The 27,668-nt window shown below is 41.3% G+C and overlaps 1 protein-coding gene and 1 long non-coding RNA gene across 2 annotated transcripts; one reads left to right on the plus strand and one right to left on the minus strand.

Annotated features, from left to right (window-relative positions):
* LOC120569936 lies at nt 1-5,279 on the plus strand. The gene is made up of 2 exons (XR_005640994.1): nt 1-2,806; nt 4,952-5,279. It is a non-coding gene; the product is annotated as an uncharacterized LOC120569936 (long non-coding RNA).
* hibch (3-hydroxyisobutyryl-CoA hydrolase) lies at nt 4,197-27,556 on the minus strand. The gene is made up of 14 exons (XM_039818148.1): nt 27,401-27,556; nt 27,055-27,097; nt 26,165-26,296; nt 24,734-24,818; nt 24,257-24,337; nt 24,081-24,133; nt 17,619-17,697; nt 9,407-9,552; nt 7,947-8,033; nt 7,745-7,803; nt 7,027-7,108; nt 5,971-6,090; nt 5,387-5,420; nt 4,197-5,162 (listed from the first exon to the last, which is right to left on the minus strand). The coding sequence occupies exons 1-14, from the start codon at nt 27,430-27,432 to the stop codon at nt 5,047-5,049; spliced, it is 1,149 nt and encodes a 382-aa protein (XP_039674082.1). The 5' UTR covers nt 27,433-27,556; the 3' UTR covers nt 4,197-5,046.
* Nucleotides 27,557-27,668: the final 112 nt, after the last annotated feature.

The raw sequence follows: 27,668 nt of genomic DNA on the forward strand, positions 1-27,668 counted from the left end.
CTTTCTACAGGGCCCAGAATTTTGTGCTCTGCCCCTGGCCAGACCCTCCTCTGCAGCGCCGTGGAGGAAGGTCTGGCAAAGCGAGACAATGCCTGAGCAAGCACAGCCCGCCCTACGGCTTGTTTGAATTAAGTTGACCAATCGCAACAGAGTGGGTCAGCTGACCAATCAGAGAAGACTGGGCTTTTCAGGAAGGTGGGCCAAAGTGCTCAGACAGAGCGTTTCAGGCAGAGGAGCTGCAGCAATGGACAGTATGAGAAAAGATAATATGTTTTTTAAACATCAAATCATGTAAACCTATTCCAGTAGACCCCAAGAGTACAAAAATGATGCTAAAAAGGAGAATAATAGGGGCTCTTTAAAATAGTGTGGTGCTGCTCCATAATCGAGGGCAACAATACAAACTAATAGAGTAGATATATTTGGAATAGAGGTTCACAACCGCCAAAGTCCTTAATGAATGTTACTAAGAGCCCAACACGGTTTTCTACTTATTTTCTATTTCTATCCGAGGGGACATTGTACAGGTCTTTGTCCACTGGACAGAGAGGTAGTGGAGCTGCAGATTGGTGCACAGTTACTCTAAATGATGTCATTGGGATTTGCCCAAAATTCAAGTCACATTGCTAGCATTGAGGACACTTAAACTGCCACATAAATATTTGCAGTAATAACAGCTTTGAAGAGTGTTGTAGTAATTACCATAATAAAAGGAACCAGTAACCGTATACCTTCAACATAAGCTGATAAGCCATATCAAACACTGGCAGGGTATTTTTCTCTGCACTTGCCTTCTCCCCAGGTCCTCTCTTATAGCGCTAACAGTGTTTCAGAATTGACATAAAACTGGCCGTGTTATGTCACATTGCGTTGGGAAGTCTAACCAATACAGATGTTTCAGTGCGGTCTGAAACTGTGGCCATTTTAGTGAAGGGCAGCATCATTCAAAAACACCTCAGTTGGGGTGAGCCGCTGGGTGATGGTTGATCAAATGTCTGCTGACTGAGAGAGGTCCCCCCCACCCCACCCCACCCACCCAAAGGAACACAATGCATTCCATAAAACACCTCCCCACACACATCCCTCTGAAAGTCAACTCCTGAAACATAACTTGTACTAATCTGTGTGGACAGATTAATCTGTTGGGGTCATCCCAAACATGTTGTGAACGCACTAAAGATTAGAGATGACACGGTTCTCCACACGCCACATTCCTAATTCTTAAATCGGATGCCATTTGTTTTTTTTGAGTCAGATAAAATGATGAAGGCTGATGTCCCTTTTGTGCTGAACACAGTTTCGGTCAAGGTTGGGACAAAACAAAAACAAAAGGCCCGTTTCAAAAGCACAAGAAAGAGCTGATGGCAGTGTGAGGAGAACGTGATGGTCGGTTCACGCAATTAAAGACGCACATTTCTTTACAGTTTACATGCTGGAGGATGCCGAGCTGGAGGATAAACCGGGTCACGGGGATCTATTTCTTTAGGCTATACATTAAAGATGTTGCCATAATGTTGGCTTTACTGTGCATTTTGAGTGTAATGTCATCACGTTAGTTTCATTTTTTTCTTTTTACAAATTGTGGGATCACCTTTTGTTTACAGATTCACAAGAGGTTCAGTTTTTGTAACTCTGCTAAAGATAGGTCTCGTGGTTGCTTAAAAGAAAATCAGCGATTTGGATTTTCCTTCTTCAGACAGCCGTGAAGGGGCTGAATCTGCACAAGGAGTTCAAAGTCTGATCCAACGTGAACGCCTGTCTTTATTCAAACATCTGTGTCTTCCAGTTGATGCTTTTAGCACTGACTGAAGGTCTGCCATTGCTTCCCTTTGGAAACTGTCATTTGTAGTTTTTAAAGGTCACACATTTTAAATTATTAAATACCAGCAGGTGTTTGGACCGAGATGGAGAGGCTGCTGAGTTGGCCACCATCCCTTTTTGCAGAATTTATTCATCTTGAAAAGGATAGGTTCCCCCGAGGCGCAGGGTCTGGAAGGCCGTCGTGCCCTTTGGTATGGATTCAATTAGGGCTGCCACTAACGATTCATTTCATCATCAATTAACTGCTTAATTGAATTAGTTATTTACCGTTTCATCTATAAAATGTCAGAAAATAGTGAAAAAATACCCGTGCTCTTATTTTGATAGCTGGTTTTGTTCAACTATTTTCGGACATTTTATAGACAAAACGGTTAATCATGGATTTAATTGACAGATTAATTGATAATGAACAAAATCGTGTAACAGTCCAAAACCCAAAGATGTTCAGTTTACTATCATCCATGGCAAAGAAACGCATCCTGACATTTAATGTTTGTCATTTTTACCTGAAAATTGACTAAAACAATGAATTGTCAGGAAAAGTTCCAGATTAATTTTCTGCCACTCGAATAATCGTTTAAATGAGTTGCTTATGGGTTCTTATGCAGCCAGAGCGATAGTAACAATTGAACCTACTAGTCCTTAATTCCCTACACTATTAATGTTAAGCTGTTGGGCAAAGTAAAGCATTTAAATGTATAACTAGGCCTTTAAATATTCAACAATCAGCCCACGATTCAAAGCTGCGCCATTAGCCTGAAACCATATCAGCTGATCCCCTAATGCATTATCTATGCCAGATTAATCTTAGCACAAGTGATTACAGGGTTTGGACTCCTGTACCCACAATGCCTCTGATGTATCTGTGTTTTACAACAGTCACTGACCCATAGACCAAACAGCAGTCAGGGAGGAGGAGCTGAAGCAAAAGCAAGCTGACTTGACTAGAAAAACTTTTTCCATGACTTGCCTGCTGCCAAATACGGTAAGTGTAAAATGGCCTCTGGGAAGCAGCTCTGTAAGATGATCCATGTCGGCCTGTGAATATATCATCATCAATAACTTGATATCTGTGATTTTTTTTTTTTTTTTTTGCATATTCCTGTAGTACGTTCATTTAACTTGCAAACTGTACATACAGTATGTGTGAAAACTGATGATGCCAATAAATCAGATTTATGCCTTCTATTATTATTGAAATATTTCAGCATTTTTTAAATCACTACTTCAGAACAACCTCACACAGCTGTATTAGTGTCAACAGTATTTATTTAAACTAGCGGTCAAACAAGAGGGGATCAGCTGCATCCTGTAAGAGAGTGAACACACAGCAGGTTAAAAGTGCAGCTGCATAGAGAACAAACAAAAGGATTTACGAGTGACTGCTGGCCAGCGCTTGTTTGAAGAGCAAATGGTAGCCATAAAGCATGAGGGTTTATCTGTGACGCAGAGAGAACTACTCAGGCTGCGTTCTCAGCGTTTATGGCAATCGTATGCGGAGGCCATCCCGTCGGCCTACTGGGCCACCGGGACGGCTGAGAGAGCCTCAGACTGCATGAAGCACTGCTGAGAAATAGGACACAAATTATAAAGAGGCTAATGTTGAAGGGAGATGTGTGTTATTGAGTCACGACTATAAATGTGAAGCAGGTAGCAGGTAGATAAGATTAAAACACAACTGTTCTAAAACCTGCTCATTCATTGGTAACAGACTGTGGTCTCTAAAGATCTTTTAGACCAGTGATTCCCAAACTTTTTGGTTGGTTGGGTCAGTAATCGTACCAATAGTAGCCTACTGGACTACTACTTCTTGGAGTGAAGCTGAATGTTCAAACTATTTATCAATTAATGTTACTTTTAGCTAACTATTTGAACCATTTCTCCATTACTTTTAGCTAATCATTTGAACCGTTAAGGCATTACTTTTGGCTACCCGTTTAAACTTCTGTGTTCGCTTGCTAACTAGTTTTCAAATACCCTGCAACATGTAGTGTTCAGAGGTTACAGTTGCCTTTTTAATATGTGGATATATTCTTTTAATCAATTCATAATTTATTTCTACTCTCCAATCTTTCCACGAAACCCCTAAAGTACAAGTACCCCTGGGTGGGAATCACCCTTTTAGACAATTATACCAGTCGTTAAAATGTGCAGCACTTCCTGCCAACGCTGAAGCTTAAAAAGACCAGTTTATAACTCAACGTGCAACTAAAATCAATGTTTACTTTCTACGGTTATCTGAGAGACAGCTTAGTGCTGCTGATAACAAACTGCCACACGGACACTTTATAAGCAGGTCATAAAACATCCTGCCCTCTATAAATGTAGTTCTTCAAAACATGAGCCGTTTCTTCCCTCAGCAAGAACACACAACATTTGATATCACATTACCAACTGTTTATTGCCCTCTGTTCCAGCATGGATGTTTAATGTGACTGGTTGTCTCATAAATAATGCAGCTATTGAGAGTTAATGTTAGGGATGTGATGGGATACCTACTGAAAAACAGTGACTTGTCCATCAGAGAAGGTTAAGTGCGATGTAACAGGCAAGCAGTGTAACAATCATGTAAATGGATTCAGAACCAATATCGATATACTTCTAAATCTGCCTCGTCCTGGGAGTGTTGTTTTGGATATGTCAAAAAAAAACAAAACCTTTTTCATCCATGTTAGATCTGAAAAACTACAAATACCACTGAGAAGAAAAACACTGGAAAAGGACAAAAGCTAAATTAGAACAAGTGACCACACTGCAGAAATACAGATGATAGCGATCCATGTCACATCAACAAACACCCACAGGAAATGTAATAAAGCACTCAGTGGTGGGATCGGTTTCTCCTCCCCTGCCCTCGTGTTAATGCTGCTGTGCGGCACATTCCTTGCATTTGCAGCAGAAGAGAGTCATTGCTTATGTAAAAAAAAACACTCGACTTCCACTGCGGAGCCAGTTTACACTAAACATTTTTTCATGTGTGACACACAGGGCATCTGTTAGCTACCTCTTCTGCTACTATTTTAGATTCTGGGCTGTGAGTCAAACCTTTTCTTCAGCTGCCTGGATTTTCCTGTAAAATGTCACCCCAGTATTTAATAGTAAATTAACAGACTTTTTTTTCCATCCTCAGCAGTACAGTCCTCACACATGACTGACCATAAAAAGGGATGTGGGGACAGGAGGCTTGGCCAAGGCTTGGTAGTGTGCGTTTGAAGGTGGGAAGCATCAGAAAGTCAGGTCTTTGTCTCCCAGCGAGGAGAAGCACTGCTCCACGGCCTGCTCAGACACCTCCTCCAGTGTCGACGGCTTCCACTTGGGATTCTGGTCCTTGTCAACCAGCACTGGAAACATGCAGAAAAACCACGACGCAGAAAGGGGGATCAGATGATGTGACTGACATGATGCCGAGCAAAGAAAACTAGTATTTATATGATCCATTAAATAACATTTAGAATCAATATTACCGGTTTTATTCGCTGTGCTTTAGGCGCATAGCTCTCTGTGCAATCCATATACATCATGCTACATCATTACATCCACCCTGTTCCACTTTTTGTTGACTTACCGGCTCGTACACCCTCATAAAAGTCACAGCCCCTCTGCAAAACAGCGGAAACAATCCCATGAGATAAAATCATTTTAGATTTTGATCTAAAATATCAAGATAGCTAAAGTCAAACAGCTGTTGCGCATGATTAAGATATGTAATACTGACATTTTAACTTTAAGGATGTTAAAGAGTGCAATGCAATTGCAGAATCATTAACTAAACCTCTAGTCTTGCATAGCATACAGCGCTGTATGGTCTGGCAGCACCGCTTATCAATTTGGGATACGGGAAAAAAAACGCTCTATCTTGTCTGTATTTCTTTAAACCAATCACAATTGTCTTGGGCGGCGGTAAGCCCAGGACCCAGCCATGGTGCCGTTGCAAAATAGACAACGAGATAGTGGAAGGGAAAGAGAATTCAGTCCGAAAAAGGCCGCCAATGGCCGGCTTTATACCAACAGTCTACATTCCGTGAGTCAGACGACTAATCCTCCAATTCCTATCCAATTATGATTACTACTAATATGAAAATCAAGCTGCATGTTGAGAACGTCTCTGCAGGCTGAGGCTCCAGTTAGAGTAAATCTGTTGGTTCTCACCATGCAGGCCTGGCTCAGGCGATACTCCATCACCAACACGTCCTGCAGGCTCAGAGTTGCACCCGCCTCCAGCTGCTTATAGGTGATTTTCAGGGATGTGGGAGACATCCTGGACAGTGTCTGGAAGAGAAGACAACATGGAAGTCTTCGGTGTAAGAGGCTTCAAACAGAAAGGTGGGGATGGACTGCTTCATTAGCGTTTAGCTTAGAAAACAATAGCAAATTATCAAATAAAAAAATGGTTAAAAAAACAAACATACAATGTGTAACTAAGGACAAAGACAGCTATGAATGTTTAATGTACCTGGCAGGACAGGGAGTCAGTGGTGTAGTAGTAACTGAGGAAGTGGGTTTATGATAAAGATTTGAAGCCTTTCGTCGAACCCAGCAGAATGAAAGCAGCCGGACAATATTTGTTAAGCCTCGAAACAGTTAAAAAAATATATTTCAAATGTTACAAATCAAGTAATAAACCGATAACAGCTGACTGGTGGTACAGTATTATCAATCCTGGAGTGATCAGGAGAGATGACAATGAGGAGAGGGATGGGGTAGACGGGGGGGTGGGGGGTCCTAATCTGGGTCATGTGTTCCATGTTACATAAGGTTTTACGCCTTTCTTGATCTCATTGGACCATCTGAGTGGAAATGACCTGAAAAACTGAGTCAGAGATACGAGTCACATCCATCCAGAGATCAGATTTATGAAGCCACGGTGGTCTGCTAAGAGCACTGAAATCTCCCAGGAGGGATTCTGGTCCGGCCAACAAGACAAAAGTGCTTTAACCGAGGTAACCACTAATTACTAACATATCCTGCTAATGCTAAATAATGCCCTGGCTCCATCCCAGCACTGTCAGTGGGATTTATCTGATGGTGGGGGTAACAGGGCTGCAGAGAGGGATTGTACCCAGGTACAGCAGTTCTTTTAAATAGTACAGTAACTGTGAGCGTGCCTCCACGCCAGTGTTGCTACATTTCTGTACAACTACTCTACTTGGAGAATAAATGAATGATGTCAGTGATTGTGATGAAGCCGCAGGGTCAAGATCATACCTCGGCTTGTTTGTTAGCGAACTCTGAGCCCTCTGCCTTCAGGTTCTGCACGATGCCCTCCACGCTGCTGGAGCTGAACAGCCTGAAGGGAGGGAAGGACAAACACGGATTCGTGTTTTCAGCATGCTACCTCAGTTCACTCGCATTTCAATCCAAAATCAAAAATGTCATTTTCCTCGCTACTTACGTGCCACTCATTAGATAACCAAACATAAATGAACACCAAACAAATCCACTATCTCATGTACTCCTGTTTGAGTAACATCTGCTAAAACTACCCTGCCCAGCTGTTCACGTTCAGTAGGAATGAATGGCCTTGGGGCTGACACAAGGGTAGGGAAGTGGGAGAGATGGAGACGGACTAACACATTGTTGGTTTTTATCTTTTCATGGCATTTGTTGACAATAACGAAATATAGAATATCATAGCCTTATAAGTTTTTTTTTGTTTGTTTATAGGTTATTTTCTTGGGCTTTTAGCACTTTATTTGATAGGACAGATGAAGTCAGCAAAGGGGGTAGAGAGAAGGGGGATGACATACAGCAAAGGGCCGGCTGCTGTGGTGAGGAGCCTTGGTACATGGGGCGCACGCTCAACCAAGGGAGTTACCAGGGCTCTCCCATAAAGGATCTTTTATGTAAGAAGCTGTGAACTAGTTTTCCTGCAACACATGTCAGATAACGTTTATGTTTGGGAACAGAGAAATTCAAGGCCTACCTGTCAATATCAGACATGTGCTTGTCCAACACAAAGGGCTTCTCAGAATCCAGACTACTCTGTGGACAGAGAACAACTATCAGCACAGACATATGCCAAGACTCTCCGGCGTTCACATGGAAACTGATGTCTAAAGGGCGACTCATCTGTTCTGGATATTTCAGTCCAGTGTTAGTTATATGGCTTGTGTAAGCATTGTAACCTGGCTCTGGTAGGAATCTAGCACTCTGGAGACGTCTTCAGCAGAGGGAGACTTCAAGTCCACCAGCTCCTTCTCCAGCTCTGGGATCTGTGGAAGTAGAAGGCTTAACATTAAAATTAGCCACTGAAAGAAATGCTTGTCAATTTGCCCTTTTGTGTGCAGTCGACTGTGGTTTTTTACAAGCCGCTCGGCTAGATTCATTTTAAAAACAATCAGTTTTTGGATGCAGGCAGATCTTTCCCTCTTGGATTCTCACTAAGGAAATACTGTACATTTGAAGGACTGGCTACTCTGGATTGCAGAATGTCTTCCATTGTGGATTTGTGTGCAGGTTTGAACTAATCCGGCAGCACATTTCCATATTCCAAAATAGTTTCCAATTTGCAGCTATGGTTTCATACAATGAGAAAATAACACATAAATGTGATAGATATAGAGATTTGTTTCCACCCTTTTTTGTTGGTCAAACTGCTGTAAAAGTTGTCCAAATAAACTAAATTCACCCCACTGCACGTCTGTCCTGAAAATCAAGGTCACAGTCTTAAACTAACGGGGCCGCCCACTGTTCTGACCTCACGCCAACAGCAAGACAAACACACCCGGCCTCTGGAACAGCCAGTGGATTTTGGCAGCTTTAAGCAAGAGTGAGACACCCAGTGACTCAGCATCCGGCTTTCCAGTGGAGCTTTAACCCCCCCCCCCCACCACCACCACCACGCTCCTGTCCTGCCTTTTCCCTGCAGCACCACCATCACACGCACAGAGAGCCTGGGCTGTCAAGTACATTAGATAACAAAATTGAAAGCAGTATAATGAAGAAAATCCTGGTTGTGTGGCTTGTCGAGTTTCTGTCTGCAGTCTGGTATCTGGTTCATTTAGCATTATTCCTTCATGACTCCGAATGCTTTTATTGGCTGGTCAGTAAGGTTAGGGTATCATTCAAAGACTTTCGATACAGACACTGTGACTTTGATACCAGTTCCTGAATGATACTTTTTTCCAATTCAATTTCATAAAAATCCATTTTAACAAAAAGAAATTGCAACATAACAGTACAAATCTTTTATTTTATTTTTCTGCTCCTTTGCACCTGTACTCAAGCCTCTCAAAATACAACAAAAGACGTGAGCCCCGTCTTTGTGTAACGTAGAGTTTTTCCTGCACGTCTCTGCGACGGGTAACGTTAGACTGGCAATCATCAGCATTATTAGATCTTGGTAGAAGCACGCTGCATGCTTATTGGCTCACTGAAGAGGATGAGATTTGCTCCTTAGGTATTGAAATTTGGTATTGAACGACGAGGCATTTTTTAATACTCAATACTAAGGAGGAAATTCGGTCGGTGCCTAAAAAGTAACGAAGTTTGGTACCCAGCGCTACTGTTTAAAATAAAAAAAATAAAATGTACAGTTTCTTTTGTGAGGACATTGATTTTGATCTACTAACTCGAGTTAATGTACCTTCTTAGACTCAACAAAATGAGTGGCAACTCCAGCTCTCTGCACGTCACGCCCCTTGAGACGGAAGCCTGTCAAGGCCAAAAACAGTCCCAGCTTCCCCCGGAGCCTCGGCAGAAAATGGCCACCTCCCACGTCAGGGAAAAGCCCTGTCAAAATAAAACACAAATCTAGGCACATTCTTGTACAGTTTCAATACACAGGCACTTCATGTAGCAATATGACAATCTGTTACGGACCAGTTCACCCTGTGCCCAAATGTCACTAAGCATGTCAAGAATATTTAGCATCTGTTATTGACTGACATATGTCTGTAATGAAGTACACTGCACAACACGAGCACCAATTTACATAAGCCAGCTAAGAGTGGAACTAATTCGTTTTCATGGTTGATTAATCGGTTATTTTCTACATTAATCAATCAATCCTTTGAACTACAAAACATCAGGAAACATCACATTTTCCTTCAGACCAAATGTCTTGATGGTTTTGTGAGAAAAACAGTCTTGGGAAGTAAGTCCAAATTCTGGGTTATTTTGATAACTTGAAGGATACAAAAGACTGGGATGACCAATCTTAGAAAATAGGTTACACCTCTGGATCAGTATAGCTTTCTCCGTCTATAATAGGATTATTATTTTAGGTGTACCTCTCTTTCTATAAGGTGAAGTAATATTTTTCTTTTTCCTTTTTGTAACCACAAGAGGATGTCGGAGAGGGTTGGTTTTGGGGCGGTGGGGGGAATCTGTCAAATACCAATAAAAAGAACTAAAAAAAAAAGAAAAGAAAAGTCTGTAACCTAAAAACCATACTGCAGAATATTGTAGCATTGTTTTGTTGAGTGTAAAATAAAAGGGTCAGAATTTCCTCCACATTGCCCCTCCTTCCTAAAATATCTTTCCACCTGACCCAGATGTGATTTATGTCCAGCATGATTAAGTTCAACCATTAACAAAACAAATGATTGCTGCACTACAAAAGGTAAACATGCGGCTTACGAGCAATTATGATTATGAAAAATTCACAGCCTTAATCCGTACAGAATTTAGTCTGTATTCACAATAATGTTTCAATTTGATTTCTATGTTTCTGAGAGGAAATGAGATCCCATTGGTCACAGTTGGTTTTCTGACAGCTTTTGTTTTGTGCCATGAGCTGATGGGGGTGAATGGGAAAGAGGGATTAGATGAGTTGACCTGATTCACAGCTGGATATGTAATATTATTAATGTGACAGATTATGGCTGTTGTTCAGAATGCTAGCAGTGCTGGGTTAAATCCCGCCACAGAAAGGGATAACTTTGACGCGTGAGTGTAGTGATGGTACGAGAGTGTGTGTGTGTGTGTGTGTGTGTGTGTGTGACTGAGAGAGAGGAATGAGTGTGATAGAAGTGTGTGTAGTAAAAAAATTTTACCTGGAATTACCGCCTTGTGGTTGTATGCCTCGCCAACCAGTCAAGTTACACTTTATATAGTCATGTATGACTCATGTAATATACTGTATGTAGTGAAGACTTTGAAGCAATTTTAAAAAAAGGTATTAAGTGTATTTTTTAGCAAAAGGTTGATGCTTCATACACACATCTTCAACCCGGCAGCAAAGACGATCTAAACAATCACCATTTGGAGATTAGTGTCACAGATTCAGTATCCAACCAAACATCTCCCCTTCTCAGTTCATCTTTGAGTCCCGGAGTACGTTAGTGCTAAATTTGGGGAATTCCCTCCAGGGGGTCCTGAGATATCGAGTTTAAAAGAATGGATGTACGGACGGACGGACAACCTGACAACATAAAGCTTCCGGCCACAGCTGTTGACGGTGCAGAGGCATAAAAACACACAGTTATCATGAGGGAGTTAATATAATTACTTTTTTTTTTTACCAATGGGTCCAACACAAGGGTGGCTGCTGAATTATAAAGTGTTGTTGGTAGTGGTGGGGGACTGAAGGAAGGGGGATGGCATAAATAAATCATAGCCAGGGTTCCTTAAAGGGCAAGAGAAGCCCTGATAACATTATGAAAACCAGAGGGGGACAATAGATCAGAGGTTTTCCATTCGTCCATCTGGCCATCATGAGATGACATGTGAGATGTGGGAAAACATGTCAATAATGTTAAGAAACATGACCGTAGTTAGACATGCCCTGTGAAAGAATCCGTCTCAGCAGGGCATTTTTATTTGAATAGCCTAGGTTCCACTAGGATTTTTAGAATTGAGATCTACAATAGGTTATTTTTGTGATTTTAATAAGCTGTTGGACAAGTACATGACTTACTCTAACCTTGGCTTGGGGGGGGGGAGAAGTTGGATGTTCTAGACAGCCATGTGCTACCTCTGTGACACATAACTTCTTTTCACATCCAATTAATAGGCTTCGCAGGGAGAATGTTACATACACACTACAATACACCTAAATTCTACCCCCAACTGTGATTGCACCCCACCCAACCAGTAGGAGCAGCTAAATGCTGCAGCAAGTTGAGAACCACCCCCACCCATCTGGCTTCCCACTCCCAAACCACAAACTGAAGGAGTGCATGTATTTAAATTCTCTGCACCCCTGATGATGTTCTAGTCTGAGGATATACCACACACTGGGAACAGCTTTCCTACTAAGCTCTTTTCACACTTCTCCAACATGTATTATGTAAATGTGGAGGATGTTGTTGTGATGACTTTGCTACTCAGAGTAATGAGGGCACACCTGCATGTTTTATCCACCTTGTTACTAATTAGCAACTAGTAAAAATCAATCTAATAAATCAGAAAGCCTGTGTGTGTGTGTGTGTGTGTGTGTGGTCTGTCTGAAATATCTCATATACCGTTCCAATGAACTTGGGTTTAGAATTTGGAGCAGTTTGGACTGCGTTGGATATTAAATTGGGGGGAAAAAGCGCTGCCATAACGCTGGCTCTTCCGTGTCTACCCTTCACAATAAAAGCCCAGCTTAAATTCACTCGGATCATTTCGCTTAGAGGAAACTCAATCAAAAGGCATTTTTGCTGACACTAAATCGTATAGACACTATATCGTATTAACTTGCTGTGAGCTGTAAATTGACCACCTCAGACTCACTCTCTGCTGCTAACTTATAACAACTTTGCTGAAGTGTTACATTTGTCAACGATAGGCTATATGACGAGGCAGCATCGCCGTCATTAAACCCTGACTGTGGCGATATCAACATGCAATATCGTTGACGAAAAAGACAACACTAAAATGTAGTTAATTTTTTGTTTTTTTTTTTTTTTTTTTTTTTTTTTTTTTTTTTTTTTTTTTTTTTTTTTTTTTTTTTTTTTTTTTTTTTTTTTTTTTTTTTTTTTTTTTTTTTTTTTTTTTCTCTCTCTCTCTCTCTCTCTCTCTCTCTCTCTCTCTCTCTCTCTCTCTCTCTCTGAGCTGAATCCGTCTCTGTACTCGGTTGGGGTTCTGGTGGTTGATTAATGCAGATATTTACTGATTGCTCTCATTACGGGCCAGATAGGGTGGCGCATGGCGAAGCGCCATCAGTCCATAACACAAATGTCTGTGTTTATTCCACAATTTAATTGTGATAATTCGTGAGTAAATTCTGAAATCGGCCACGTCTGTCAGGTAAATGTGGTAGTACAATGTTCTCTGAAATACAGAACCGAACAGACTCGAGTCACTGACCTCGCCAGACTGTCCAACGGCCGATTATCAGCCCTGTGTGTCCCGGCCTTAAAACAACTTTTGAATGTACACGTTCCTCCAAAACAAGTGGCACCTTTGCTCCATCCGGCACATAGCGCCGCCCAAGACGATTTTGATTGATTTAAAGATATGTCAATAAACCAGACCACGTTTTTCTCCTATCCAAGAATGCCAGACTTTCTTTCGCAGAGAGTGGCGATAGGTCTGGCAATGCAAGATTACAGTAACCCTAACCCAGCCAGGTGCTGGCTAATGCTAGCTTGCTTGCTCACTAACCAGTAAGCTACCACCACAAATAGAATCTAACTCATCATGTGGGAAACACTGCAGCTGTTTCATTAGAATGACATAAGAATTCATCTTATGTCATTCTAATGATGTCACTAAACGCAACATGAATAAATCTTTAATACTTTAACTTGTGAACAGATACATTTTAATCGGCAATGGTAGTTTTTGCCGATTAGGTAGGTGTTTAACAATCAAGACAACAAACAAGTCAAAAAGACAACAAGTCCGTGTTTTCATTGAGAGACCCCTATGTAGACCCATATCAGCAGAAAATTACCTTGCACACCAACACAGGTGTTTTCAGTCAGCCAATAACTGATTAGACTGGTGCTCAGAAAGGCCAGTAATTACATGTGGTCATCAAACTCAATGTACCAATAAGAATTGCAGCACATAAGAGAGGCTCTTGAGAGGATTCCACCCCAGGATCCAGGCTAAAATAAGCATGTACTGTAGGGTCTCAAAGCACTGCAGCTGCAATCTCTGTGAAAATGCTGTTCCCAAATGCAAATGGTGCAGTGTGAAGTTCTGATTGCAGAAGGGAACAGGCAGATAATGGTGGTGCAAAGGGCCTGGAAGCCAAGTGTCTTTAGTATAAACAAGTGACAATGTGTGACCACAGCAGCTCCGAAGAGGATTAGCAAAAATGTCCTGCCTTCTTGCCAAAGTGACTTGAGAGTTTGAAGACACTGGGATATTCCTGCTTTATTTATGAGCATCAATAATATCCTATTCTTCATTGTGGCCCCCACACACACACACACACACACACACACACACACACACACACACACACACACACACACACACACACACACACACACACACACACACACACAACACAACACACACAAACACACACACACACACACTTTTCTTTCTGCTACACTCATTTCCTCTCCGCTGACAACATAATCTTCATCCCTGCACTGCTCCAGACATCTGAGTCAGAAGAGTTATTATGGAGTCCGAGCCCAGAATGCTCAGGAAGAAGCTGGGGGGGGTGGTGTGTGTGTGTGTGTGTGTGTGTGTGTGTGTGTGTGTGTGTGTGACTAATGGAGGATGCGGGAGTGTCCTTGGAAGTTTGCGAGTGTGAGGGGGTGAACGCATAGTCGATTTATGAGAAAATGAACAGATACATACAACCTAGCAACTTCTGCACAAAACAATCCAAGAATTTCCTACGTGTCACTTGATTCCAACCCCAATAGAATACAATTTGGGAAGAAAGTCTGTCGAGCCTTTCAACTAACCATCAAAGATGTTAGAGGACCACCTAAATATCCATTTAAGGGATAGTTTAGATTTTTTGAAGTGGGGTTGTATGAGCTACTTCTCCATAGTCCGTATATTAGCTACAGTAGATGGAGATCAGCAACCCCCCAGTTTGGAGGAGCAGGCAGGAGGACAGGCACAGAAGCTAAGCATTGTACTGCTGTAGACGGGGGCAGCAGCTAAACATATTTTAGACACCTTAAAAAGAGGCCCAGCTAAATAAATCAATATAAGTTTAAGTGTACGCTATAGTTTGAGTATTTTCACCACCTTACCTTGCTGTCAGACAGCCCTTTACGATGGGGAACTGAAGCTGTTATCTATGCTCTCTTCAAAGCCACCAGACTCCTTTGACAGAAAAACAGTCATTTTACTTGGCAGAAAACGAGAGTTGCTGGTCTTTAAAGGCAGGGTTGGTAATGTTAAAAAGCTAGTGAGGTTTGAAAGTAGCATCTCCTCGAGGCTCTGTCTGACCCCTCCCCCTGCCCTCAGGGCTCCGCCCACGCACAGACGTGCCCGAGCACTGCTGCCTCGCTGGTTCAGAGCAGAGAAAAGAGTGCAATTTTACTTCATGTTTCATTCACCGGTAAGAAAACACCTATTATGGTCATACCGAATGTTTAAAACAAACTACTGTTAGCAACGCGGCAACGACGCGCACTGAGCTCAGGCTCGTACACAGGTGGGGTAGAGTACGCACAGCGGGGCAAGGAGGCATTTCATTGGTTCTTTCCAAGTGGACCGCGAGGCAGTGATTGGCTGGCATTTTTATTGGATAACAGCAGATACAAATGACAGATCTTTTTCGCTCTTTCTATTCAGAGCCCAGAAGTTATTTATTGCTGTCGGGGTGTAAAGAAAGAAGGAGAGAAGAATAATGCTTTGGTAGAATAGTTTCCTGAAAATAATTCATAAAAAAATGATGTACATACACAATTATAGAACTGTGATAAGCCATCTGAGTTTAAGTTGCAACCAGCGAGTTTATGCCAACGTCAGATGTAATTTGTTAGTTGTTAGAGATTTGTTACTAATCTCCTCAGTGCCTCAAGAGACGGCCATCTGTCTACACGGTCAATTAGCTAAAAAGCGAACTAAAGCTTAGTACTCTGACAGTAAAACACGGGGATAAGTTCTTGATTTCTACATGCAGCAAGCTATGTAGTTACAGATAAGTGTAATTGTAGTATGTATCATTGCATATTTTTGGTGGTATCCAATTATGCAATTTGAATTTTCTGAGCCTTGATTTATTTAAAAAAATAAAGAGTTTTGGATCCCTTCTCTTCAGTTTGGATAATTGTTTAATTACTCATCCTCGTAAAATAGTCAGACAAAATAAAAATATACACTCTGTGTGTCCTGTGGTCATGCCTTTATATGAGTTTATATTGTCATTGTCAGCTTCTCAAAGGGTATACAGTAGATCAGAAGTGCTAAGCCATATAGTTTGAATCAATATCATGTTATCAATAAGTATATATTAATTCATGAGGTGAAAGGTGAGTCTGTTGCGTTAGCGCCGCCTACCGTCTCTGGACCAACCACTGCTGGCTGATGGAAAACGTGTCTAACTGTGCGCCGCTTGTGATTTTACCAGGGAATGTCGCCACAGACACACAGTTCATAATACTGCAAACGCAAGGGCTTTCATCCGAGGGCCCTAGGCTCAATCACCATTGTGTTACCTCAGTCGGTGATAGATAGTAACAGACATTTTTTTTTAAATCTTCGAGGTCATTAGTTTAAAGTGATGGTTCGGAGTAATTTCACCCTAGGGTCCTTTGCACCATGACCTCGAGCAACACATTTCACGAAGCTTAATTGGGTCTAATAGAGTTTAGCAGCAGCGTTATCGCGAATAGCAAGAGGCTAATGGATCCAGTGATGTTTTAATATTGTCCGAATGATAACAACTATACATTATAAAATATTATAGCATTTAATAAAGTCCCAAAGTTGCTATTTACATAACACTTGCCTGTTGGCTTACTTTCTTCTCTGCTGCTGCGAGCGGGTGTAAGAGTGCTTAGGGCCGTCTACAAATTACAACACCGAAAAGAGATGCAACAAAAATACTTATTAATTTAACTTTTTTTTTTTTAAAGTAAGTGCTGTAGTATAACTAGCAGGAGACAAGTTATAATTGAGGTAAGTTTGGAGACATTACCTTATTTAATCATTAAATTAATAAATATTTTTGTTGCATCTCTTTTCGGTGTTGTAATTTGTAGACGGCCCTAAGCACTCGTCTAACTGCAGGTAGCAGCAGCAGCAACAGCAGAGAGCAGAAGCCAGCAGGCAAGTGTTATTTACATAAACTTCTAGTGTACTTACAAACTTTCCAATCCATCGTTTTATGAGTAAGTAAACTATTTGTACTAGTGTAGAAGTTTGGTATCATTTCGGACATTATTAGTGGGGTCATTTACAAGATACATCACTGGATCCATTAGCCCCTGCGCTAAGCTATTCAGCTGATAACGCTACTCTACGCTAACTCTCCCAATGTTAGACCCAGGTGAAAAAAGCTTCTGGGGAGGGGGGTGTTTGGCTCGAGGTCATGGTGCAAAGGACCCTAGGGTGAAATTACTCCGAACCATCACTTTAAGTTGCAAAGAAGGAGTCATTGAGTAAACATATTTTTGGGGAAATGAGACATCCTGCCCTCAGAAACGACTGCTTCACACCCATTTTTATCAGCATGAGGTCATCAATGATATGCTGTGCTGAATCCAACTCATCTATCTGTCTGTGTATTCTTTCCCAGCTTCCCGTGCAGACAGACCTCATGTCTCTGAATGCATACTGTATGAATTGGATCCATCTGGGTCTGCAACTGAAATCACTGCTCCTACATAATGAATGGTCTAGATACCCGCTCACACTGATTTGGGCCAACCAATGAACACCCCCAACCCCACCCCACCCCTCCCTCGAGGAAGACAGCAGCTAGTGCAGCTGGACAGTCTTACCAATGGCAGTCTCTGGCATGGCAAACAGTGTCTTCTCAGTGGCCACTCGAAACCGTCCATGAACTGACAGACCTACGCCCTGCAGGTGGAGGAGATCATGGTTACCAAAAAAAAAGAAAAGAAAAGAAAAAAGAACATTCTATGATATGATGGAAAGAGGGGAAAACAGAGGCTGAGGAATACACAGAGGAGGGGAAACAGGGCACGAAGAAAACATCAATAACGGAAACGCACTGAGCTGAAGTTTGAGATGGAAACTGAAAAAAATAAAAAATAAAGTTAATCAGGCCGACCCTGTGTTAGTGGGAGTGTGATTTATGTGTGTGTCTCCCAGCAGGGAGAGAGGTGAAGGCTAATGAGCAGTGTTGGCCAGAGGACATTTTCAGTACAGTTAGACTCTGTGTGTGTGAAATTATAAGGTTACCATTACCATGGAAACAATATCCCCTTGCATACATTCTTGACTTCTATGCAGAAAACATGTCGATACACAGACAGGTGTATTGTCCTGCCTGACTGTGACATGTAGTTCAGTTATGATGAAATACATAATTATTTAAAGAATCATTAAAACTTTAACCATCTTTTTAGGGGTGAAAACTCCAGACTAATAACAGTGTCTGACACTTGTAGACAGCATTAATCAGCCTGACTTTAGGTCACACAATCCCCTGCTTTTTATTTAAGTTACTGTTTATAAGTACAGCCTAGGATTAATAAAGAACTCTATCTATCCATCCATCCATCTAGAGGAGCATGGTCATTTACTGGTCAGGTCAGATAAAAATCCAATACATGTCAGCGACTGTACTGACTGGTGGTGATTAATGACTGTGCAAGGTCATCAGGTAATCCCCTGACATCCACTTGAACTGCAGGCTGGGATGATACTGGTGATTCATTTCATCACATACTTGTGTCAAGGGGGCATAGCCAAGTCACGTAAATCTACTTGTACAGCTGAATATGACATATGCGGATGCCGAGAAACATTTATCTATTTCTAGTCCGCTTCAATTCGGTGCAGCCCACAATACATGTGTATCTGTGTCTCAGGCTTTATCCTGAGATGACCTCACACACATTTACAGCTTTCCTAGGCTCTGGGAGTATCTTAAAAATATCCAATCTTCATGGTTTTTCTTCTGGGACATTCAAAGTATCATGTCAACCTTTACATTTCATAATGGCATCCCTATACGACCAGCCAAATAGCAGCCTGAGACACAACGCAAAAAGAGCAAATAGCGTTCTAGCTAATGTAGGTCTAGGTTATTTCTGAAGAAAAAAAAAAAAAAGCCAGCGAGCTTCTGTTAACAAGGTTGTAAGTAACTTTGGTTGCTGGAATAGAAAAAGTGCAAACAAGATAGCTGAGAAGCTGTCGCAGGTGTTTTAAAGCTAAGTGAGTTTTAGACACACCATCTAAGCATTCTAACATAACAGAGTAACTTGAAAATTGTGCTGCTGCTGATCTACATCTTGTTGCAGGGATGTAAAAGAGCACTTTGGGGCCTTGTCTCAAACTTATCTCTGCAAACTAGCCCTTCACTGGATAGTGTTGCTCAACACACACACTTACATCTGTGGAGGGCAGTCACATTAATGAAGGGGTACAAATAATTAGCTAAACTGTTGATAGCAACTGCCACTCTCCACCATAAACAGGAAATCTCAGACTGAAAGCTTTGCTCAAAAGGTAAAGGCTAGAAAGTAAGCACTGAAAGCTGGAAGCCACAGCACGTGGCGGTGTTATCACTGATCCACCGGTATTGATTAACAACCTTATCAACCTCAAAATAGATAAAGAGTATTCCATTCATTGTGGGCTATGTATGGGGCAGTACAAAAAAAAAAATCATTATTACCCCTCATGGGTCAAGATAAAACTTTACTGTAGCAGCAGCAACCGTATTAGGATTCATTAGTAGAACAGATTAAAGTAGCACGCAAGAAACTAGACAACCTGAAGCTGCATTTGGGCTCATAAAAGACCAATAAAACGGTGTACGGATATATAAAAGATGGGCTGAATCACTGCCAACCATTAGTGAAAGTGTGATTACAGTCGACAACCTGTCTTCACCTTGCTCTTAGCGATAGCGAGAAAGAGACAAGTGAAGAGCCAGAGGGGAGTGCTTCAGGGCTTGCCTTAAGGCTGTGTGACCAACTGACCGCAGACAATTTAAAATATCTGATCAATGGAGACTAAACAGACCTCTGCCTGGAGTAGTTGATCTTCTGAATACAAAAAAAAAAAAAACGAGAGACAGACTGTGACTTCTGTCAGCTTAGAACATGAATTACATGAGGACTGTGCTTTGGCAACACATTGGCCCAATCCCAAAGTCCGGACTCACAGACTCACGGACTTTGGTGTGCATTCTTGCGAAATTCGTAAGGGCTTAGGGTTGTCCCAATGTGGAATTTCAAAGGGCGTGAGGGTTTGAGTACACACTTACTGAGCCCTTTCCGTGAGTTTGCATCGATGCAGACTTTACCAAAGGGAATTACCCACAGTTCAAAGCGTTGTGACGTTTACCGTGGAGACGATAGGGAAATCCGGAAATTACGAAGGTAAACAACAGCACGACACACGACCACAGAACGTACCAACCTGTTGTCCAGCTTGTAAAACGAATTTTTGGAATCAGGTAGCCGTCTCCTGTGCCTTGGCCGTGTGGAAAGCAAAAAACTTAAATTGGAACTCAAGACTTTTAACCCCACAACCTAGCAGCATATGATGATAGAAATTTTGTAAAGATTTGTATTTCATTGGTTGAATGTCACACTAGGAGTGAACTTTGAAACTCTAGTGTCTGTGTATGGAACTCCAAAAAGACTGCAATGAAATGCATGAAAAATGACACTAGAAGGGATTGTGGATGTAATGGATAGTCGGGCTGGGTTTTAAAAATTGATTTTCCGATTTGTAGAACTGCACTTTATTGCGTTGACTGCTGTAGTGATAGAATCTCTTTCATATCCAAGCTAAATTGGTATTGTAACTGAAATGTTCCTAACTCAATTCGGAAAATCATTGACAATACCCAGCCTAAATGGATAGGCTATGAAAGTTACGATGGCGAAAGTACACACGCGCTGATCTGTTACATTTTAATAATGGAGTTGTATAGTTGTTTTGTCTGCTTAACAAATTAATCGTTGCTTAAAATCACACTTGAATAGAACAGAGCCATCATTAGTGTCACTAGTAACACCTGTGCTTTTTCTACTATGACGGGTCAAAAAAAATTAGTAATGAATGGATTTTTACTTAGGTACCGAATGACATATAATCTGCTCATTGACATATTTTACTGGTTTATCGTGTTTTTTGCCCCCAACAGCGCCTTCCAGGCAGCGCTGCCTGGTAGGCACTAGGATTAGGCAGCCGTCGGGTTGGTGTGTCAGGGCCATTAAACATCCCTCTTATCTTTTATTAGATACTGAATGAGTCATGAAAAAATGGAGTGCACTTCAAATTTTAAATAAATGAACCTTGTACATCATATCAGCCATTTCCTGTAGAAATAACACAACCTTAAAAGCAAAAAAATTTGCAATGAGAGAAAGTAAGAAAAAAAAAAAAAAAAAAAAACAGTCTTCTTCCAATGATAGCTGGATGGACCCAGAGGAATGAGGGGTCGTTTAATCTCACATTACCAGAGTTTTACCATAAAAGCAGTGGAACAATGTCACGTGCTGGTGTGGTACCACCAAGCCCCTTATAAGAACATGTCTCCAGATCCTGATGTAAACAATGGAAATGTGCAAAAGTGTGCAGACGAGCATGTTTATAGCTAGAGCTTACAAACAGAATAGGCTGCACAATTTACGACCTGGCGGGGAGAGTTTGCACTGGCTAAGAATATGGAGGGCTTCATGAAGTCCTCATCATGAGATCTGGTTTACTGGATACAAACCAAATATTGATAGAACAGGTGGGGTGATACTTGCATTACTTTCCGCACCTCAGCTCTCCCGGCTCAAATCTCGCTACCTCTCCCTAATAATATTGTAACGCTTTAGCTTTTGCAGAGGTACCAAGTGTTGCTAAATCCCAAATGATTAGTGACACTATGTATTAAGAGTGGAAAAACTTAATGCAGAAGCCTTCCAGGTGGAGTGAAGCAACACAAAAGTGACAGATAACAGTTATAAACACTTAAGAGAAAGTGGCGCCTGTTTGAAAATGACTTTCCATATCACTCTTGTACAAAGTATTCACTTCCAAAAGAAGCACTGCACAGGCTCTGGCTGATTATAACCTTACTGCAGGGATCAAAATCTGCCCTGAGGTCTTTTTTTTGGCTCTCACTCTCTTCTCATTCGATGATGTGGACATTAGCAAAACAAGAGCTCTGTTCTCCAGAGGAAAAAGATTACAGTCGTACGGCTCTGGACAATTGGGCAGCCACGCCCGTTACAAACAAAGTGGGTTCTGAATGTGAGGAGCCTACTCTAGGACTAAGTACAGGGTTGAAATCTTAACAGCAAACTCGAACTGCAACGATGAGTCGACTAATTGATGAGTCGATCGATAGAAGAATAACCGCCAACTATTTTGGTAATCGATTAATCATTAAGGTAAAATGCCATATTTAACTGAACATCTTTGAGTGTTGGACAAAACGAGACATTTAAAGACATCACTTTGGGACCTGGGATGACATTTTTCACTATTTTCTGACACGTCATGGACCACATGAGTAATCAAATAATCGAGAAGATAATCGGCAGGTTAATAGATAATGAAAATAATCGTTAGTGCAGCCCTAAAGCAAACTCAAACATGCTAAAAAGACAGAGAGACACTGTGTCTGCTCACACGCAAAGCACACAGCACACATGGATTAATAACACTCCAGCATTCACAGACCTTAATTCTAGGGATTTTAAACTTGGAGAGCGATGAATGATGTGCGTGAGATGAGATCCCACTGATGTTAGGCAAACAGATAGCCAGAGTGTGTGTGTGTGTGTGTGTGTGTGTGTGTGTGTGTGTGTGTGTGTGTGTGTGTGTGTCTGCTAAGAACATGCCTTTACTTCCTGGTGGCTTGTTATCACTAATAATGCCAGAATACTCATTCGACGTGGGAGTTCTGCCCTGAGCTCAGTGCAGATCTGAGAACAGGGACTTTGGTGCCTCTTGGACTTTTCCATATATAGAACTAGCCTGTTTTCAACCACTACACACATTAAACAGCAATCGCCCTGAGGATGGTTTGCGTCAACATGAGTGTCTTCTCTGTACCGACATGACAGGAGAGGTTTACTTCAAATCACTTCCCCGAGCTACAGTATAAACCCACAGCAAAAAGAAGAGCAGAAAAAGATTGTGCGATAAGCAAACATCACAGCTTTTGAGGTTTTCCACTGGGATGGCTAAACGGAAGTGACTTGTTCCACACCATATGGTGCAACATACATCAGAAGCAAGCACTCAGCGGTCCCTTGCATCCATTACTGCACACGCTGCTACCCTACATTGTCTTTGCAGTTTTGTTCTGACAAATAAATCATAGCTTCTGTCTCTCTTGGAAAGGAAAAGGGTTAGTGGTGGTGCCATTTTTATCATGGCTGTCCAAACAAACATACATATATATATATATATATATATATATATATATATATATATATATATATATATATATATATATATATATATATATATATATATATATATATAATATATATATATATATATATATATATATATATATATATATAAAAGAATACAAATAAACCAAAGAATAGAAAAATAAAAATGATTATATATACACAATTCTCATTTATTTTGCCTTTTATTGTGGCAGGAGAAGACATATTTAGCTGCTAGCCATGCCATGCTTTTGTCTTCCCCTAATAAAAAAGGAAGGTTTTTGTCCTCAGTGTAGGTAGTGAAGCCTGGTATATGTTTTTAAAATGTTTAGATCGATCTCTCTCTCTCTCTCTCTCTCTCTCTCTCTCTCTCTCTCTCTCTCTCTCTCTCTCTCTCTCTCTCTCTCTCTCTCTCTCTCTCTGTCATGATATGTAAAACAACACACTCATTTAAAAGACACACATCATGTCTGACCCAGTCAGTTAAACAATGTTAATAAATGACAGACCTTTGTGATCAAGGCCATAAAGGAGCGTTTGGCAGCTCTGTGTCATCATGTTTAATGTGGGGCAAGGGTACCGATTCACATTCCAAACATATCTGACAGCTAGAGGGAGCAACCAGTGGCAGGAACAATGCCCTGTCACTTCATATTTCAGCCAATCAGAGGCCAACCTTGACACTGGCCTCAGGTAACAGTTGCAGATAGCTCTCTACTGACACCTACAGCAACATGTGAATATCACACCCCTCAACAAAAAAGAAGGAATATTTGATCCTCAACAACAGCATGAATAAAGAAACTGTGAAAGGTTTACCCAACCTTATAATATGAAAACATAAAAAATGAATGTACTCACCCCACCCATTGTTATTCCTTCAATAAGGGCGATATATGGTTTCCTGCATGTTCCTTGAAAAATGAAATAAAGTGTGTAAAAAAAAAAGAAAACTGGTCCTGGGACTATAACTTAATAGGTATCCTTACATAATGGATATTGTTGATAATACAGGTGTAACTGTAATTAAAGCTTACCAATAGCATTGTTGAGAATGTATTCCTCACGGAAAAAGTCCTCTGCGAGAGGATCTCCAACTTTCCCTGCTTCTGTGACCGCTGAGAGGAGAAAACATGTTCGCTGCAGTCACACTCTTGCACAGCTGCCCAGACCCAAGGCCCAGTTTGTGCCTCTTATGTATTACAATACATACAGTCAGGTCACAGGGGCAACCATTCATATTACAAGATACAAAGATTTAAAACCCATTCCCCAGGTTCTTTTATTTTTTATTGTTCAGTTATTTTTTGATCCATATGATTAGAAGAGTCTTTGGCGATTGTGGAAATACCTTTAGAACAACGATAAGTGTTTTCACATAACCTTCTAGGTTTATCAAGCATCGCCGATCCTCTTTTAGAAAAACTGGTAACCTCTGTGATCTGAATTTGTGAGAGGCCCAAACTTAGGCTACACAGACCCCTAGTGATTGATCCTTCAAAGCTTCTGCTTACCTCTGATGTCTCCACCAGCACAAAAGGCTTTCCCACCTGCTCCTCTGATGATCACAATGTCAGTCTCATTGTCATTTTCCCATATCTAGAATCACAAAAAGGAACAAATTGAATGAACATTTTCATCAAAAACTAATCCTGTGTTAATGTCATGTGCCACTATCTGGTTTCTGCATTATTTTGGGGTTTAGGTTTAGACTTTCAAAACATGTAAACTATTCAAAACACCAAAACTTAATATAAAGACCTTTCTCTCATTTGATGAATGGAGTCTGTTAGGATGTGGTCTTCAGAGGAGTCAAGGCTTCCAGGCAAAAAACTAAACAGGCGAGTGGCACATAATGCATATTGGGATATTTAAAACCACAAATGATTCAACAGCTGTGTCCTCCGATTTGTATGCAATGGGAGGGATGACTGTTAGAGCTGAAGATCTTTGCCTGACCCTGACAGGACCTGACGGGTTCGGTCTAAATTTGTATAATTTTACATCGGCTTGGGCTTGCGCTCCGGGTTGCACAGTAAATGAGCGGTCAGGTGATGCGTTTCGATTAGCGTGTAAATGGATGCTGAGGAGGTGAAACAGAGGCTGGCCTCTGGAGGACTTGTTTCATTTCTTTGTTCCAACTTCCAAGTGGCCTATAGCCTACGTTAGTCATGAATAAATGATGTTAAGAAATGTATAAATTACTCATTCTTGACAAAAGGCAAAAGAGCTGTGTGCACATTTGAATAATGTCGGGCTATAAACGGGTTCGGGCTTTTAAAAAGCTGTCAATCAAAATGTACTTGTCAGGCTCGGGACTTGTCGGGCCAAACTTTTAAGGCCAGATTACAGCTCTAATGACTGTATCATTAGAAATATTTTTGTGTGTGTCTTTTGGTATCCAATTACATCAAACCATAGGATTGATTTTCAGGAAGTTAGGTGAGTAATGACATTCCTATTGTGGCAAACCAGGGGAAACGGGTCAGCCAGTCCAGCACAGGGCACAAGTACATAGGCTCAGACTGGGGGAAGTGATTGAGGGAGTCTATCTGCCTGTGCAGGTGCTGCAGCCACTTGGCACCTGGCACTGGTCACACCTGCAGCCCATCAGGTAATCAGAGGGAGGTGTTAAGAGAGCCAGCCCAAGGCTGCAGGGGGGGGGAGGAGACAGTGAGCAACATGTTGGGAGCTGATGGTCAATGATGAAATTGGCCAGGAAAAGACTAACCTCTCCCTCTGCTTAAATCCTCCCAGGACTACACCTTGTAAAGGCTGACCTACGCCAGATGGGAAGAAACCACAGCTGCAGTTTGTACCATTACCTTTTATTTTTCGAGCTGCTTCATTAAAGAACACTTTCTGTTTAAGCCGACTGTCTCTGTTTCCGAGGCCCGAGACATTTGACCCGGTTGGAGATAGCATCAAACAAGCTTTCCACGCACCTTGAGCTGAGGGTAGATCTGACGGATCATGGGCAGGTTGAGTGCATTCAGGACTTTGGGTCTGTTTATGGTGATCACACCTGCGCTGCCCACTTTCTCCAGAAGAACCCCTGGTTCAACCTGACTCGACATCTGATTCATAAGAGAGACACAATTTGTGTAAAAGTCTTTACAGCAAAGCACACTGTAATAAACTCTGAAATAGCTGCATCGCTCCAACTGATTTAAATAGTTAACTTAGTGTGACTGCTTTGATAGACTAAAGAAAATACTTTGGTTGAAACTGAATGTTACTAATGACTTAGCATCACTTCAATACAATAATAGAGTGATACTTACTGTAGGTGTAAAAGAATAAATCAGTAGAACAAACTAGAAAGCAAATGTTCCAAATAGAGTAAAGTCATTTTGATAATCTAAAGTAGACAAACTAGACTAGAACATGGAAACACATCACACATTTAAAATATGTAATGGATGGACATCACTGGCAATCAATGATACAGCAACATGTGTGATGTGCCAGGAGTGATGGCAACCTAAAGCTGAAGAGAGTTCCGGCAGACATAACAGGTAGGGGAGAGAACACTGCATCCATACACTGGCATGCTAACAATGCCGGCTGATACTAGTTCAAATGCAATATAAAAACTGGTCTAATTCTGCTTCCAATACTTGGCTGACAGAGGAATTTGAATTTTTGACATGAAAAGAATGACATGTTGCAAACAGTTATGAATCTGCATTTTTTGTGAGTCTAGGAAAAAAAGTACAAAGTTGTGCTGTAAAGAAAACCATATAATTGCATCCCTACAATCCTCACTATAATGGAGACCTTTAGAAGCTACAATACAACATGTATGTACAGTACATGAGAGGGGGTTGCTCACCATGTGGCCCTGGATTCGCTGCAGTCTGCAGATGGACCTCAGTCTGGAAGAAACGGTAGTGGTCACATAGCATCAAAACATTGGATTTCACAGCCTCAGAATACAAACTTATCAATTTATGTAAAATTCAAACATTAACATAGGGGAGTTGACCTCAGACTCCCTGTAAGTTCAACCATTTACTATCACGATATTACTTTATTTACATTCATACAGTAGCTAACATCCTAGTGACTTAGCTACTTCAACCTTTGCCAGCATGTCTGACATTTTATAAGCTAATGTCAGCAAACTAAAACGTAACGTTAGTATACGTTTGCGAGAAATACCGTCACTTGCCACATACCTGTAAGCGGATGTCAAAACGGTTAAAGACATTATTATCTTTGACTTTTATCCTGTGGCTGCACTTTTAGGTACAGCTTCTTTGCTCTTTCCTCTGAACTCTAACTGTCTATGCTTTTTTGCATTGACTTATTTTAGCGTTTACTTCCTGAAAGAGACACCGAGGTACCTCTGATTGGTCGTTGTGGTGACGTCAGGGTGGGCGTACGCACCACCGAGGGAGATTTAGTCCGCGCTGTGTTTCTGCCACACTGCCACCTACTGTGCAG

This window comes from Perca fluviatilis, chromosome 12, assembly GCF_010015445.1.
Source record: "Perca fluviatilis chromosome 12, GENO_Pfluv_1.0, whole genome shotgun sequence".
Classification (NCBI taxonomy): Eukaryota; Metazoa; Chordata; class Actinopteri; order Perciformes; family Percidae; genus Perca; species Perca fluviatilis.

What these genes read in the sequence shown, in the direction of transcription:
- hibch (XM_039818148.1), bottom strand. Translation starts at nt 27,432, where the DNA reads ATGTCTTTAACCGTTTTGACATCCGCTTACAG. An exon ending in TCGCTAACAAACAAGCCGAG is followed by an intron (nt 6,091 to 7,026) that starts GTATGATCTTGA and finishes CTTCTCTTCCAG; the next exon opens with ACACTGTCCAGGATGTCTCC. An exon ending in TTATGAGGGTGTACGAGCCG is followed by an intron (nt 5,163 to 5,386) that starts GTAAGTCAACAA and finishes GCATGTTTCCAG; the next exon opens with TGCTGGTTGACAAGGACCAG.